This window comes from Macaca thibetana, chromosome X, assembly GCF_024542745.1.
Source record: "Macaca thibetana thibetana isolate TM-01 chromosome X, ASM2454274v1, whole genome shotgun sequence".
NCBI classification, from domain to species: Eukaryota; Metazoa; Chordata; class Mammalia; order Primates; family Cercopithecidae; genus Macaca; species Macaca thibetana.
The window spans coordinates 125,425,697-125,443,520 of NC_065598.1; the positions used below are offsets into that span (position 1 = coordinate 125,425,697).

At 44.1% G+C, this 17,824-nt stretch overlaps 2 protein-coding genes across 2 annotated transcripts in view; both read right to left on the reverse strand.

Moving 5' to 3' along the window:
- Positions 1-17,824, reverse strand: part of AIFM1 (apoptosis inducing factor mitochondria associated 1) — a 409,113-nt gene that overhangs the window by 261,032 nt on the left and 130,257 nt on the right. The window lies entirely within an intron of this gene.
- GPR119 (G protein-coupled receptor 119) lies at positions 911-2,091 on the reverse strand. The gene has a single exon (XM_050777470.1). It carries the CDS (start codon positions 2,005-2,007, stop codon positions 1,000-1,002), a length of 1,008 nt encoding a protein of 335 aa, XP_050633427.1. The 5' UTR covers positions 2,008-2,091; the 3' UTR covers positions 911-999.

Sequence of the window (17,824 nt, forward strand, 5' to 3'; positions counted from 1 at the left end):
CTCCCTTTCCCTCCCAGTGCCTCAGAATTTGTGATCCAGCATTGTCATCAGCAAGTAGCTACAAGTGACATATGAGGCCATCTTAAGGGAAGGGGCAGCAGAGGGTTAAAAGGTGATGGATTGGGACCGTTAACAGCAGAAGTAATCACAAGATAGTGTTTCTTTGGCAAATAGCCTATTTTGAACATCATGAGGTGTGGGAAAACACAAGCTTTAGATGAATTGAGGTTTCTACCTTTTAGGCACATTCACCATATAAAATATCTGATTAATATCAGTAAGGGCAGGAGGAGGAGGGACTCCTAACCTTGCCAAAGCAATTACTGTAGTAAATCACTATAGTAAACAGTTAAAAATAACAGAAACTCATTTCTCTAGTGCTGTTCAGTATGGGAGCCACGAGCCACATGTGGCTACTGAGCATTTGAAATATGGCTAGTTTAAATTGAGATTTTTTTGTAAGGGCAAAATACACACCATATCTCAAGGACTTAGTATGAAAAAAAAACAGCATAATTTTTATATTGATGACATGTTAAAAACAATATATTGGTTACATTGGGATAAATAAAGTATTAGTTTTGCCTGTTTCTTTTTACCTTTATAACACGGTTACTAGAACATTTAAAATTATGCATGTGGCTCACATTATATTTCTGTTGGACAGTGCTGCTCTGGTATACTAAAAAATAGAATTTGATCTATAAGCATCTTTTTAGCAGTACATTTCTTGCTTTGAGTAAGTGTACCTATACATCAGAGACAGGCTCATTTCAAAAGAAGGACAGGGAGGAGTGGCGATTTGAAAATGGGGAAACCAATTATAGAAGAAAGTCAGGACCCTGCCTCAGTTACCTCTCAGTCTGGGGGTGGGGGATGCTGTGACAGGGGTCAGTTGCCTGAAGCAAGTGCTCTCATCCCCGTAACTCCTGTTGATCTAGTTGGGGCTCCAGAGTGGGGAGGAGAAAGGCACTTTGAAAATTCTCTGCCCTTACCGTCTTAGCCATCAAACTCTGAGTTGGAGATAGTGACGATGTGACAGGAACTTTCCCTGGGCCTCTCTGGGCCACCATTCCTGGCCGAGAGAAAGAGGAGGAATGAGGTGAGCGCCTTCTTCACTCCCAGGGCCATGTGATAGAGCTGCAGTCGCACCTCCTTCTGCCGATAGGCATAGATGAGTGGGTTGAGCAGGGAGTTGCCCACACCAAGCAGCCACAGGTACCGTTCCAGCACTAGGTAGAGGTGACACTCCTGGCAGGCCACCTGCACAATGCCAGTGATAAGGAAGGGGGTCCAGGATAGAGTGAAGCTCCCAATGAGAACAGACACAGTGCGGACAGCTTTGAAGTCGCTGGGAGTCCGTGGGGGTCGATAACCTCCAGCCATGGCTCCTGCATGTTCCATCTTTCGGATCTGCTGACTGTGCATGGAGGCAATCTTGAGCATGTCGCAGTAGAAGAAGACAAAGAGGAGCATGGCTGGGAAGAAGCCAACGCAGGAGAGGGTCAGCACGAAGTAAGGGTGAAATACAGCAAAGAAGCTGCAGGACCCTTTGTAGGCGGTCTGCTGGAACATGGGGATTCCAAGTGGGAGGAAGCCAATGAGGTAAGACACCAACCACAGCCCGGCAATGCAGGCCCCGGCCACGAACCCACTCATGATCTTCAAGTAGCGGAGGGGCTGCTTGATGGCAAGGTACCTGTCAAAGGTGATCAGCATGACTGTGAGGACAGAGGCAGCCGCAGAGGAAGTGACAAATGCCATCCGCAAGCTGCACAGGGTCTTCTGTGTGGGCCGAGAAGGGCTGGAGAGCTGTTCTGTGAGTAGGCCTGAGATGGCCACACCAATCAAGGTGTCAGCCACAGCCAGATTCAAGGTGAAGCAGAGATTGACACCATCACTCTTGTGGATCAACAGCAGCACAGCCACAGCCACTAGTGTGTTAGTAGCAATGATGAGGGAGGCCAGGACAGCAAGGATCACTCCAAATGAGAAAGATGACTCCATGTCTCGAAGTGGCAGGACTTCACTTACCAGGGCATGCTGTCTTTCCAGCCGAAATTCTCATGGGCCAGGAGAAGAAGAGCTGTGGGTTCAGAGCTACAACACGATTCCAGCCTTCACTGGCAGTCCAGGCTGGCAGCTCGCCATCTTTGGGATCCTACAGGTCATGAAGAATTACTCACCCTCTCTTTTCAGTCCTCAGCCTCCTGCCTCTCCAGCTCTCTAAAGGCAGCAACCTCAGTACAGACCTCCCCCTGGGCCCTGAACTAGTCCCTCCCCCTCCAACCACCAAGTTACTAGACAACTCCCAAGTACCTGTACATGCTGTCTCGCCAGGCCCTCTCCCTTCAATGGTGCTTCAGGGACTCTGGAGGGACAGGGACATTCATCAGGTCTCCTGTCTGTCAAAAGATATAATTGACTCCAATCATACTTTTTTCTTCCTCTATATCTTGACATTAAATTTCTACTTTCCTTCCAAAACCTCGAGTACCAGCTTAAATAACTAATCTCAGCTTAATTAAACTTTTTCTTAATAATTAATTCTCAGTTACTATTATGAATTGCTTTTAATCAAGCAAGATGCTCACAATCAGTTGAAGTGGGAAGTGAGGGCAGGTGAGCTTTTTGAGGGGCCCCAGCATACTTTCAAGAGTGCTACCACACATTTAAGCTGTTTCTTTCCTTTTGCTTCCTAGCTCCTCAAATTCCAATTCTCTCAAGCAGGGCGTGCTGTTCCCCCGTTTCTCATCCCTTGGAACCCATTTGAGGATTCAGGACAGGAAAAACAGGGCCAAAAACTGTTAACAGCTGTCATTCAGTTTAGAGCCCATTCGCCACCTTGCGCTGCTGTCTCTCAAGTATACTCATTGATAATTATTTCTGCAGCATGTTGGGCCAGGTCTCTGGTCAGTGAATAGTGGCTGCTGGGCTTGCCTTTCTTAATCCTATAGACCCAAGGTATCTCTGTGGGAGGAGGAGAAGAGGAGATGAGCTGCATTCTGGGAAGTGTCTGTTTGATGTTTGGCTATGGAATTTTCCACTTTCCAGGAATAGGAACGTGGGGGTGGTTGAGGGGGGAAGGTTAGACCAAAGGGCGACTGTGTTGCTGAAGCAGGTAAGATGCACTCCAGAGGGGCAGCTGCATAAGTCACTCCTGTTTTAGGATGTGTATCTATTTGCTTGGGTACATTAGAACTAACCTTTCGCCTGCCACTCTCATCTTGGATACCAAGAAGAGAGGGGTGGGGAGAAGAGTGGTTAGAAGCTTATTTACTCAGTTCAGGTGAGAGCACAAATGGGGAAGGTTAGTGTTTGAAGTGAGGGAGTAGAGAGCAAGGTGCAGAGTTGGACGCAAATATATTTCAGGATGTTTTGACAGTCTGAGAGGGCCTTTGGCAGATGTCTCTCCTAAAAAAGGATCAGAAAGACTGTGTTGTGGGGACTCAGTATTCTAGTTGCCAGCCTGAAAACAGTTCTTATTCTTGTGTACGCCCATTGGGAGATTGATTCCAGCTGCTTAGAACCTAGCCTAATTTTATACCTGGACCTAAGGTGTGCTTGGGTTTCCCCAGCTCTTGACTCCACAGAGTCAAGTTAGCCCTTTTCAAGCCCATGTTCAAACTTGAGAGTGTATCAGAATCACTTGGAAGGTGTCTTAAAACCCAGGTTCTTGGGCCCTACTCCCAGAGTTTCAGGTCATTGGTGAGTCTGAGAATCTGCATTTCTTTCTTTCTTTCTTTCTTTCTTTCTTTCTTTCTTTCTTTCTTTCTTTCTTTCTTTCTTTCTTTTCTTTCTTTCTTTCTTTCTTTCTTTCCTTTCTTTCTTTCTTTCTTTCCTTTCTTTCTTTCTCTTTCTTTCTTTCTTTCTTTCTTTCTCTCTCTCTCTCTTTCTCTCTTTCTCTCTTTCTTTTTTTCCCTCCCTCCCTCCCTCCTTCCTTCCTTTCTTTCTTTCCTTCTTTCTTCCTTTTATTATTATTAATATTATTTAGAAGGAGTTTCGCTCTTGTCACCCAGGCTGGAGTGCAATGGTGTGATCTCGACTTATTGCAACCTCCACCCCCCAGGTTCAAGCAATTCTCCTGCCTCAGCTTCCCAAGTAGCTGGGATTACAGGTGTGCAGCCACCACGCCCAGCTAATTTTGTATTTTCAGTAGAGATGGTGTTTCACTGTGTTGGCCAGCTGGTCTCGAACTCCTGGCCTCAGGTGATCCACCTGTGTCGGCCTCCCAAAGTGCTGGGATTACAGGCGTGAGCCACCGCGCCTGGCCAGATCTGCATTTCTAACAAGTTCCCAGATGCTGCTGTTACTTGCTTAGGGACCACACTTTGAGAAGCACTGCTGTACTGTAATGATTCTTACCCTTAGCTGTGCATTGGAATCACCTGGTGATTCCAAAAAATACTGCTGTTTGGGCCACACACCAAGAGATTCTAACATAACTATTCTGGGGTGGTACCTGTGCACTGGGAGTTTTAAAAGTTCCTTGGGTGATTCTAATATTCAGCCAGGGTTGAGAACCACTGTCCTTGGTTTCCTCATGTGTAACATGGAGACAGTCATAGTTATATCACAAGGTTGTGAGGATGATAAAATGAGGTATGATATGGGCAAAGACTTCATGACTAAAACACAAAAAGCAATGGCAACAAAAGCCAAAATTGACAAATGGGATCTAATTAAACTAAAGAGCTTCTGCACAGTAAAAGAAACTATCATCAGAGTGAACAGGCAACCTACAGAATGGGAGAAAATTTTTACAATCTATTCATCTGACAAAGGGCTAATATCCAGAATCTACAAGGAACTTCAACAAATTTACAAGAATAAAACAACCCCATCAAAAAGTGGGCAAAGGATATGAAAAGACACTTTTCAAAAGAAGACATTTATGCAGCCAACAAACATATGAAAAAAGGCTCATCATCACTGGTCATTAGAGAAATGCAAATAAAAACCACAATGAGATACCATCTCATGCCAGTTAGAATGGCGATCATTAAAAAGTCAGGAAACAACAGATGCTGGAGAGGATGCGGAGAAATAGGAATGTTTTTACACTGTTGGTGGGAGTGTAAATTAGTTCAGCCATTGTGGAAGACAGTGTGGCGATTCCTCAAGGATCTAGAACTAGAAATACCATTTGACCCAGCAATTCCATTACTGGGTATATACCCAAAGGATTATAAATCATTCTACTCTAGAGACACGTGCACACATGTTTATTGCAGCACTATTCACAATAGCAAAGACTTGGAACCAACCCAAATGCCCATCAATGTTAGACTGGATAAAGAAAATGTGGCACATATACACCATGGAATACTGTGCAGCCATAAAAAAGAATGAGTTCATGTCCTTTGCAGGGACATGGATGAAGCTGGAAATCATCATTCTCAGCAAACTAACACAGGAACAGAAAACCAAACACCACATGTTCTCACTCATAAGTGGGAGCTGAACAATGATGAGAACATATGGGCACAGGGAGGGGAACATCACACACCAGGGGCCTATTGGGCGGGTGGGGGGCAAGGGAAGGGATAGCATTAGGAGAAATGCCTAACGTAGATGATGGATTGATGGGTGCAGCAAACCACCATGGCACATGTATACCTATGTAACAAACGTGCACGTTCTGCATATGTATTCCAGAACTTAAAGTATAATAAAAGTAAATTTTAAAAAATGAGGTGTGATAGATATGAAAAGGCTTCACAAAGTGTAAAATGTTACATGGGTATTGAGTGTCTTCTAGTCTCTGCTAATCAAATTAACACACTGTTAATCGAAGTGTGTATCAGAAGCATTGGTATGACCCGAGAGGTTTTTTTTGTTTTTTTTTTTTTTTGAGACGGAGTCTTGCTCTGTCTCCCAGGCTGGAGTGCAGTGGCTGGATCTCAGCTCACTGCAAGCTCCGCCTCCCTGGTTCACACCATTCTCCTGCCTCAGCCTCCCGAGTAGCTGGGACTACAGGTGCACGCCACCTCACCCGGCTAGTTTTTTTTTTTTTTTTTTGTATTTTTTAGTAGAGACGGGGTTTCACCATGTTAGCCAGGATGGTCTCGATCTCCTGACCTCGTGATCTACCCGTCTCGGCCTCCCAAAGTGCTGGGATTACAGGCTTGAGCCACCGCGCCCGGCTGACCCGAGAGCTTTTTAGAAATGCGGAGGCTCGGCCGGGCCCGCTGGCTCATGCCTGTAATCCCAGCACTTTGGGAGGCTGAGGTGGTCAGATCACCTGAGGTCAGGAGTTCAAGACCAGCCTGGCCAACATGGCGAAACCCTGTCTCTACTAAAAATATGAAAATGAGCTGGGCATGGTGGTGGGCATCTGTAATCCCAGCTACTCGGCAGGCTGAGGCAGGAGATTGCTTCAACCTGGGAGGCAGAGGTTGCCGTGAGCCGAGATCGCACCACTGCACTCCAGCCTGGGTAATAGAGTGATACTATGTCTCAAAAAAAAAAAAAAAAAAAAAAAAAAAAAAAAAAAAAAAAGGAAAGACAGAAAAGAAGAAATGCAGAATCTCAGGCTTTATTCAAGACCTAGTGAAGCAGTCTGCAGTTTAACAAGATCTCCAGGTGATCTGCATGCACATTTAAGTTATCTTTGCCTCTCTCCTACTCTCAGGTGTCTAGCTGTATTAGTTTTCCTTTGCTGCTGTAATGAACTACCACAAACTGACTTAACACGAATGTAGTATCTTACAATTCTCAAGGTCAGAAGTCCAAAGTGGGTCTTACAGGGCTAAAGTCAAGGTGTCAGCTGAGCTGTGTTCCTTCGGGAGGCTCTAGGGAAGAGTCCATTTCCTTATCTTTTTCAGTTTCCAGAGGCTGCTTGCACTCCTAGGCTCCTGGATACATCACTCCATGGCCACGTCTTCTTCTCTGACCTTTCTCTTTCCCCCCCGCCCCCACCTTTTTTTTGAGACAAAGTCTCGCTCTGTTGCCCAGACTGTAGTGCAGTGGTGCCATCTTGGTTCACTGCAACCTCCACGTCCCGGGTTCAAGCGATTCTCCTGCCTCAGCCTCCTGAGTAGCTGGGATTAGAGGCGTGTGCCACCACGCTCAGCTACTTTTTTTTGTATTTTTAGTAGAGACGGGGTTTCACCATGTTGGTCAGGCTGGTCTCGAACTCCTGACCTCGTGATCCACCCGCCATGGCCTCCCAAAGTGCTGGGATTACAGGCATGAGCCACTGCACTCAGCCCCCTGTTTCCCTTTTTAAAGGACCCTTGTGATGACATTGGGTCCACCTGGACAATCCAGGATAACTCCTCCATTTCAGGATCCTTAACCTAATCACATCTGCAAGTACCTTTTGCCATGTGAAGTCACATATTCACAGGTTCCCAAGATTAAGACATGGACATCCTTGTTGGGGGACATTTTTCTACCTATCACACTGGTATTCTCTGCTGCATGGATCTCTTCCCTCCCAAATCCCTCTTCAACAGAGTCTGCCATTGGAACCAGGCTCCTAGGAGAGGAGCTCTAGGAAGGTAGTTAGGATAAGCCAGGCCTGATTTCTCATGGTGCCTAGACCAGCCATCTGCTTGTGATGATTTAGCTGCATCTTGCCTAAGGACAAAGGTGTAGTGACATTTAATAAATACCTCTTCCTGAGTGACTAGACTGGTACATATATTACTATAAAATATTATGCAGCAGTGTGAAAATAATGGGACAGGTTTATATGTATGGATATAAAGAGACTTCCAAGATATGTTGTTGATTGACAAATCACAAATCAGTTTCTAGAGTCTTGGCTCACTTATGAAAAAACCCCCGAACTCAAATATATGTGGATGTAAATGCACAGAATGCATAGAAAAAAGACTGTTAACAAACAGTGAATAACTTTGAGGAGGGGAATGGGATTGTTGGGGGCTGAAGAGTCACGATTTGCTTTGAATACTTTTTACTTGTCATATAATATATATATAAATATATATTTTATATTATTATTATTTTGAGACAGGGTCTCATTCTGTCACTTAGGCTGCAGTGCAGTGGCACAATCTTGGCTCACTGCAGCCTCCGCTTCCCGGATTCAAGCAATTCTCCTGCCTCAGCCTCCCAAATAGCTGGGATTACAGGCACCCGCCACCATGCCTGGCCAATTTTCATATTTTTAGTAGAGACAGGGTTTCACCATGTTGGCCAAGCTGGTCTCGAACTCCTGACCTCAGATGATCTGCCTGCCTCGGCCTCCCAAAGTGCTGGGATTACAGGCATGAGCCACTGCACCTGGATAACTTGTCATATATTTTCACAGTGAGAATGTATCTATGTAATTTCAAAAGAAACAAACATGCCCCTTAACTACCTCTCCCTGTTCCAGCCCAGACACCATTTTGCAAAGGGATTTTCCAAACAACACAAAAGTGCATATGTGTGTGAGTGCACACCCATGCAAATATATATAGTCACACATCTCTTAATGATAGAGATATGTTCTAAGAAATGCATCATTAGGCAATTCGTCATTGTGTGAACATCACAGTGTACTTACACAAACCTAGATGGTATAGCCTACTGTACATCTAGGCTATATGGTATGGCCTATTGCTCCTAGGCTACAAACCTATAGCTTATTACTGTACTGGATACTGTAATTATTATAAAATAGTAAGTATTTGTGTATCTAAACATATCTAAACACAGGAAAGGTACAGTAAGAATACAGTATTATAATCTTATGGGACCACCATCATATATGTGGTCCATTGTTGACTGAAACATCATTATGTGCCACAGAACTGTATATATTTATATATACACATACATATATACACTATTTTATATATGTAATGTATATGTTATATACAAAATACACAGATACATATGTACACTATATAGTACACACATTACATATATTAAAATAACACATACATACATGAAAGAGAAAGAGCGAGAGAGAGATAGAGAGGATTTGTGTTTCCTTTTATTCATATTGCTTTTACTGGCCTGGGGTACAACTGTAGAGAGAGAGGTGTGTGTGGATTGAAAGAAATGTAGGACATGACAGGGTGGGAGAATCAGTATTTGAGGCTCTTCTTGGAGTGGGAGGTGCTTTGAGGAAATAACCCTATCCTTCTGGGGCATCTGATTCTTCTTGCAGCAATGGATGATACCAGCTAACATTTATGGGGCCTTTAAGTGCCAGGTACTGTGCTAAATATACAACATGGATTTTCATTTAACCTTCATGACAATTCTGTAAGGTAGGTACTATTCATACCTTGATTTTACAGGTGAGGAAATCAAGGCACACAGAGAGGGTGACTTATTTGCCCAGGGCTACACCACTTGTAAGTGGAAGATGTTGGAAATCGACATACAGGCCAGCAGCTTGTGTGAGACCTGTGGACAGCCACCAAGAGTTCATCCCGTCTCATGTCAACCATAGAGATTACATCTTGTCCCCTTTTGTTACCAGTTTGTGTCTCTGTGCCTTTGCACATTCTACCACTGCTGGCCTTCAAGTTGACACTTTTATACTTTGGGGTTTTTTTAAGGTCGTTAGGCTGAGAAGTAGTAGAAGCCTTTCTTTGTTGATAAAGTCCAATGATCATGGAAAATGAGGCCTGTTTTATCCTAAGCCCAAGGAAATGTATAAATCTGGACTCATGTGCACCTCTCTATTTATCTTATCACTCCTGCTTTCCATTCTTGCTATTGCCTTTTTCATTCAGTACTTTATTATCTTTCATCTGCACTATTACTGTAGCCTTCTAACTACTCATTCTGTCTCCCCACACAAACATTGCCTATACAGCACGTTTATGGAGTGCCTACTCTATGTTAGTTACTATGCTAGGAAAGAGCTTTTCATACATTCAATAACATGTTGTGAACTATGAGTTATTATCTCATCTCCATTTCATAAGTAAAGAAGCTGAGGCTTGGGACCGGGTGCGGTGGCTCACGCCTGTAATCCCAGCACTTTGGGAGGCCGAGGCAGGCAGATCACAAGGTCAGGAGATGGAGACAATCCTGGCGAACATGGTGAAACCCTGTCTCTACTAAAAATACAAAAAATATTAGCCGGGTGTGGTGGCAGGCGCCTGTAGTCCCAACCACTCGGGTGACTGAGGCAGGAGAATGGCGTGAACCAGGGAGGCAGAGCTTGCAGTGAGTCGAGATCGAGCCACTGCACTCCAGGCTGGGCGACAGAGTGAGACTCCCTCTCAAAAAAAAAAAAAAAAAAAAAAAAAAAAAAAGTTGAGGCTTGGAGAGATAAAGGGACCTGCCCAAGGTTACCAAACTAGAAAGGGACGGCAGAGCTGGGATTTGGAATCCAGTTCTCCTTACTCCTGGTGCAATGGTCTTTTTGCTATTCCATGTTGCAGAAGCCCTGTGTGTGGTAGGCTGAATAATGCCCCCCGCATAGATGTCCACATGTGAATCCCTGGAACCTATGAATATATGACCTTACTTGGCAAAATCTAGTTTGCAGATATGATTAAGCTAAGGATCTTGAGATGGAGAGAATATCCTGGATTTTCCCTGTGAGCCCAGTGTTGTAAGGGTCCTTACAACAGGGAGTCAGGAGATCAGAGTAGGCAGTTTTGGAGATGTGATGACAGAGGCCAGTGGTTGGAGTGATGCAAGGAAGGGATCACATGTCAAGGATTCAAGAGGCCTCTGGAAGTCAGAAAAGGCGAGGCAAGGAATCCTCTCCTAGAGCCTCCAGAAGGAATCAGCCCTGCCGACACTCTGACTTTAGCCCGGTGAAGCTGATTTCAGACTTCTGACCTCGAGAACTAGAAGATAATAGATTTGTGTTGTTTTAAGCCACCAAGTTTATGGTAATTTGTTACAGCGGCAACAGGAAAGTAATACATTGGTTTCAAGGGTTAGTATGTGGAGACAATTCAAAAACTGGGTCCTGGTTATATTGCTGCTTGAATGTGGCTACTGCCCAAGAGGCATTTGGTTGCAATTTGGTTCCTACATAGCCAGGAAAGAGCATCATTGTTGGCCTGAGATGCCAAAATGCCAGTGGCCAGGAAGCCCAGCAGAGGGCACTCTGCAGGGAGAAAGCAATCCTTGGAAAGGCTCTGCTCCTGTCGAGCTGGATAAATAGGACACTTCACACTTCTGGATTGCTCCGACTTTGTTGTATTTTAGGTGTGATTCATGCAAGCCAGAGGAGCTCTTCAGGGACATAGTATGGTCCCTGAAGACATTTTCATTTGTCACTCAGGACTCAGAACCTTCTTGCCCCATTAAAAAAAGGACTCATATAGTTACAACTAGTAGGCTGAAATCCTTCCTTCCCCTGCAGAAGAGGAGTTGAGTAAAAAAAAAACACATACCTTTTTGGCCAATGTCTATGGCTTGTGGAATGGGGTGGGGTGAGGGGAGAAAATATATATTCAATTAATGTTTCTAGCTTTTTTCATTGAAAATCTTTCTTGAAGTCCATTCTTCAAGACACTAGTCAGGGGGTCATGCTAAGCTGAGTTTTATATAGCAGCCCTCCAACTCTCAGAAAGCGATTTCCACCTTTTTCCTAAGGAAGAACTGGTTTAGTTCACTAGGGGGTAAGATTTGTGGGTTGCAGAAGGGGTCAGGAGGGTTGTAACAATGGCTGGGAGTATTTAGAATGTGAAAAGAATATAATATTATTATTAATATTAGTAATACCTCTTATCACAATCCTTGCAAGATCTCTAAGAGGTGATATTATCACCATTTCATAACTTGGGAAGGCTACCACAAAAAAGTTAATTGAAGGTAATTAAATTGCCCAATTTTCTACAGCTAGCAAGTGGAAGAACTGGGATTTGAACCCAGGTCTGCCAAGCTCTATGTGTCCCACCTGTTCTCTCCAGAATGTAAGTTGCTGACCAGAGATGGAATGCAAGCTGTGTAGCATCATCCTATAGCCTTGAAAACCTGCATCCACCCTCAAGAAGGATGCCACCTCCTGCCACTCCAGGGTAGAAAGCTGACAGTCTTCATGCAACATCATTGTGAACTGAGCCAAGACAGACCCATCCTGCGCTTCTTCTCTAGAAGCTTAGTATTGTCCATCAGCTTGTCCCAGAGCACTCATGTGCTCTGGTCTTTACAGTGTCATGTGTCTGTGATCTGGCTTCTTTGAGCTGTGGCCCACTCATTCCTTTCCCTAATCTGTATACCATCTCCTATACCCTGGATCAGTGTTTCATCTAGCACTCCCGGTAACTGCCTTCTTCACCTCAGGCAACAGAGCACCCCAGGAAAACTGTGGCTCAAAACAGTGAAAATGAATAAGAGGAGGGTAAAAGCTGCCCATGCAAGGAATCTTTTGGAGAACAGGGAGTGGGCTCTAGTCATTAGCTCGGGGCGACTGACCTGCCTAGGTGAAATTGTGATGACCATCTGGGAACTCCTGCTCTAGGTAAGTTCCTGTTATCCCTGAAAAATACTTTTACATTCAGCTCCAGTTAGATCTGCCCAGTGCTACTTCTCCTCCCACTGGGTCTGATCGTCCCATTTGATTCAGTCCAGCTAGCATGCCCTTTAGGCCTGCATGCCAAAGGGAAATTCACATTACGAATTTAGAGTAAATGTGATTTGTGATTACAGGTGGGTTCTACTAGAACTAGAGTCATATGCTCCCCCAGCACTTTTTCCCTCTACTTTCTCCCTTTCTTCCCTGGAACTAGATTCTGCTTTTTAATCAGCACATCGAGAATCTTGGCAGCTTCTGAAAGTTGTGCTGCTTGAGGTATGGAAAATTGCTGCATTGGCTTAGGCATGGAGGAAAGGTGAACAATGACAGGCAGGCGGGAAAAGGACATCTCTTGTGTGTCTTTTAGAAGGTATACTCACCCCTGGAGGCAACTTGGCCTCCTCCTCCTGAAGAGTTTGGGATTCTTTTTCCAATCCCTCAAGAGTCTACATAAGCATCAGATTGCTGGGAATAAGCATAGGCTCACACCACCATGCCTGGATTTTTTATTTTTTGTAGAAATGGGGGCCTCACTATGTTGCCCAGGTTGGTCCCGAATTCCTAGCCTCAAGCAATCCTCCCACCTTGGCCTCTCAAAGTGTTGGGATTACAGATGTGAACAACCGGGTCCCTCCCCTTTTCTTTTTTATTTATTTATTTATTTTTTATTTATTATTATTATACTTTAAGTTCTAGGGTACATGTGCATAACGTGCAGGTTTGTTACATATGTATACTTGTGCCATGTTGGTGTGCTGCACCCATCAACTCGTCAGCACCCATCAACTCGTCATTTACATCAGGTATAACTCCCAATGCAATCCCTCCCCCCTCCCCCCTCCCCATGATAGGCCCCGGTGTGTGATGTTCCCCTTCCCGAGTCCAGGTGATCTCATTGTTCAGTGCCCCTTTTCTTTTGGAATACACGTTCTCCTGCTTTTTCATCTTTCTCTGTCATCCTCCTTCTCAGTCTCCTTTGTTGACTCCTCAGGTATTTTTAACGATTTACCAATTGAATTCATTAGTTTTCTTCCAAACCAGTCTTCTTGCCTGTTTTACCTTAGCAAAGTGTGTCACACCCAACTAGTGTCTCAAGCTGGAAACCTAAGCGTCATCCTTAGATGTTTTCTCACTACCCACATCTACTTGAATCAGCATGTTGTGGCTATGAAACCTGTTGGCTTTGTTTGCTCCTGCTCATCACAGCCAACAGGTATCCCAACTGATCTCCCAGTATCAAGGCTTGCATGTCTTCAATCCATCCCCCACACTGGTTCCAAAGTGATCAAAGAGAAAATTGACCATGTCACTCCCAGGCTCAAAGAAACATGCTCAGATTATGTTTTTGTCCCCACATATATGTTTTTCTTATAGGCTGAACATGTTCACCTTTATATTCTCAGAACCTAAAGCAGTATCTGCCTATAGCAAGTCCTCAACAAAAGTGGTCAGCTGGTTGACTGGTTGAATGACTGAATGATTAAGCTATACGATCACTTCTCATTGTCTACTAGCTAGAATCAGAACTTCTTGGCTTCTTCTACAAGGCCCTTCACAAAATGGCCAGAACTCTTCCATCCTTACCTTCAGCCATTACCACTCTGCCCCATCCCATCACCTTGTCACATCATATGCTTTCCACACTTTGATGCTCTTGCCTCTGGTGTTTCCACTGCTTGAAATGCTGTTTCTGTGTGGTACCCATCCTGCATCTTCCATCTACATGTGACTGCCTTCAAGGCCCAGCTCAACAGTCACATGACTCTATGTGACTTTCCCTGACAATCTACTTTCCACCCCCAGCTTCCTCTGACCCCCAACATCAGAATTAATTATCACTCAGCTGGTTCTAAAGGCATTTCACTCATACATTCAATATGACATTCATCACCTGGAATACAAAGTGCTTATTTATATCTGTAACTATCTTGTAACACTGTGAGCTGCTCAAGGGCAGGGACTGGGTCTTGTGGTCTTGTTCACTATAGTATCCCCAGCATCAAGGCCAGTATCTGAGCACTGACAAACACAGGATGTGCCTTTATGTTGGTGTCATGTGTGTTCTTATTTATTTTTATTTAAAAATACAATATTTTTTCAGTTTGGAACAATACCGGCATGGAACACCATCTTCTTTGCTGTCACCTGGAGACAAATCACCATCATCCGTCGTCTGATTTATTGTAGAGCTTCCAAATTGGTCTTCCTGCTTCTACTGTAGGCATCCCCTGCCCACTCCCTGGTCTGTTATCTACACAGCAGCTAAGGTGAACCTACTAAAATGTACATCAGATCAAAGTTCTTTGGTGACTCCCTATCTCATATTGAGTAAATTCCGAAGCCAGTACCCAACATGACCATGTTTGATCTGTTCTCCTTACCTCAACTTATCCTGTGTATAGAGGTTAAGAGTGCAGACTTTGGAGCCGTATGACCTGGATTCAAATCCTGGTTCTACCATTTACCAGCTGTGTGACCTAGGGCAAGCAACCTAACCTCTCTGTGCCTCTGTTTTCTCATCTACCAAATTAGGATAATAATATCTGTCTCATAGGGTTGTTGCAAGAAGTAAATGAATTTATACATGTAAAGTACCTAGAACAGTGTCAGGTACATGGTAGGTACTAAGTAAGATTTTCTCAAATAAACAAAAATGTATCATTCTCCTCCTTGCCTGCTCCTCTCCAGTCACACTGGCCTCCTTGCTGTTTCTGAAATACACTGTCTCAGAACAATATTCTTTTCCCAGACACTTACATGGCATCCTCCCTGTCTTCCTGTGGTGGCACATGCCTGTAATCCCAGCTACTTGGGAGGCTGAGGCAGGAGAATCGCTTGAACCTTGGAGGCAGAGGTTGCAGTGAGCCAAGATTGCACTACTGCACTACAGTCTGGGCAACAGAGTGAGACTCTGCCTCAAAAAATAAATAAATAAATAAAAATAAAAATAAAAAAAGAAAATTCTAACCATACAGAAAGGAACAAAGGGAAAATAAAATAAAGTCTTCTCTACCCCTACCCTCATCTGTTTTCCTTTAGGTAATCATAGTTGTGTGATTTTTCAATTTCATTAACCAATAAGTATATTGGTTGCATTCTATGTATGTAGGAAAATGTTTGAGGCTTGAGGTTCTGAGGAGCTTATACATGCAGAGCCTTCACCTTCCAGGATTTCATAGTCTTTCTGGGAGAAGAACATAAAGGAGTTTTGTAGTATTACAGAGTAAGAAGTAAGAGCCATCACTGTGGGGTCATAAGATCAGGAAAGGTTTTCTGCATGATGGATGACTTGTTGGGGGTTTGGGGCTTGGGCAGATTTCAGTAAGAGAGAGGAGGGTGGCCCAGGGGTCTAAGGCTCTCTCAGAAGAGGTGCCAAGGTGGGATGATGAAAGGGGCCTCTGAGGGAATGGATAGTAGTGGAGCCTGGCTTAAGTTGAGCCTTTAAGTGGAGAACAGTGACAGAAGAGAATGGAGAATAGGGGCTGGAGCAGCTAGAAGAGTACTGAAAGAGCCAGGAGGCATGTGCTAATGACTCAGGACTGTGACTGGAAGTGACACATTTTATAGATACTGCAATAGTACAATTGTTAGGACTTGGTGAGTGGATGCATATGTTGAGGTGAAGAATAGGGAAGACTGAAATATGAAACCCATGTTTTTGAGCCTGGGCAACCAGGAAAATGGTGATAACATTGTCCAAAATAGGGTAGTCTAGGGGAAAAACTGTTTGGGGGTGTGGTGTGGTGGTGGGAAGTTGGGAGATGACTCTGGCTAGATAGATAGTTCAGCCTTTCCTTGAATGCAGGGACTGCCATTGACTACCTTAGCATTACCCTCCGAAGCTAGAACTAAATACTGCATAGAATATTTGCTAAATGGATGTTACTGGTGGAGATCACTTACAGCCACCTTGGATGCCAAACCCTGGTTCTACTTTCAGATGTTAAGTTCAGAGGGTCCTCTGCATCCCCACCTCTTTTCAACTCATACTTATGGATATCTCTAGGCATCACCTTACCTACCAATTCCTGTCAATTGCAAGTACATCTATGGAAAGTCTGACTTCCTTGCTTCGTTATTTACTTCAGGATCTCCTAGGGTGATCAACCATCCTGGTTTGTTCTGGGGTTGCCAATTTTAGCTCCAAAGGTCAGAAGTCTCAGAAACCTCTCAGTTCCAGGAAAACTGAAGCAATATTCAGCTCTCTCACCTTCAGAATAGCTCTGCTGAACCTACCAGCTGCATAGTAATAATAGCCTTCTCATGTTCTCAATCTAAATTGGTCTTATTCTACTCTTTTGCTCCAGCTTCTCTTGGAACACTGATGACTTATCCCCAGGTATAGTCTTAACTCTCTCATTTCACAGCCATTTGAAAGAGTCAGCAAGATAATGCTGCATGCTAGTTTATCACTCTGCAGTGGCTACTTCAACCCACAACTAAGCAACCTGAGATTCCTAGGAGCAGATAAACCCCATATGCAATCTGTCACTGTTTAGCTTTCATTGCCAAGATAATTTTACAAAGTTAATGAATAGCTAGGTTGGAATGGGGAAGGGGGAACAGACATAGAATGAATGAGGAGAAACTGTCATTGGTGGGCAGGCTCTGTTCTCCTTTTTGGCAGGACATTGGTTACATGGTGGGCCACTTGAGGGTACAGTTGGTATCGTCATCAAAATGTTTTTATGAAGGACCTAATATCTGGTGCTCTGAGATAGGCCACACAGCTCTGGACTTTTACTTTTAGAACATCATGGTCCAAGAGCAGGTACTGATGTGGACATGTGCAAAATGGATTCAAACTGTCAATATGGGTTAAATCACATATTATATGTTAATCATCTCTTCCACTGGTTTCTAGATATTTCTGGTTGAAATCTATCAGGCAAATATATCTTGTCCCCTTAATTATAATATTAGCTCCTCGAGGGCAGAGGACCCACCCTGATACTCCTGTCTACAGACCTTAGCTGCACAGGACAAATCTAGATGTTCAGTAAGGACTGATTGAATCAACCTGACCTACTGGGTGCAGGTACTCTAGTACCTTTCTAGTTAATTTATTCATTTGAGCCTCATTTCTTCCTCTACAAAACGAGGGTGGAAATTTCTTTTACTTTCTCTTTTTTTTTTAAAACAAGGAGTCTTGCTCTGCTGCCCAGGCTGGAGTGCAGTGGTGCGATCTCAGCTCACTGCAACCTTTGCCTCCCAGGTTCAAGTGATTCTCCTGCCTCAGCCTCCCGAGTAGCTGGGATTACAGGCGTGTGCCACCATGCCTAGCTAATTTTTGTATTTTTAGAGGAGACAGAGTTTCACCATGTTGGCTGGGTAGGTCTTGAACTCCTGACCTCAGGTGATCCACCTGCCTTA

Bases quoted from the DNA above. Each gene is read 5' to 3' on its own strand.
- GPR119 (XM_050777470.1), bottom strand. From the start codon at position 2,007: ATGGAGTCATCTTTCTCATTTGGAGTGATCCTTGCTGTCCTGGCCTCC.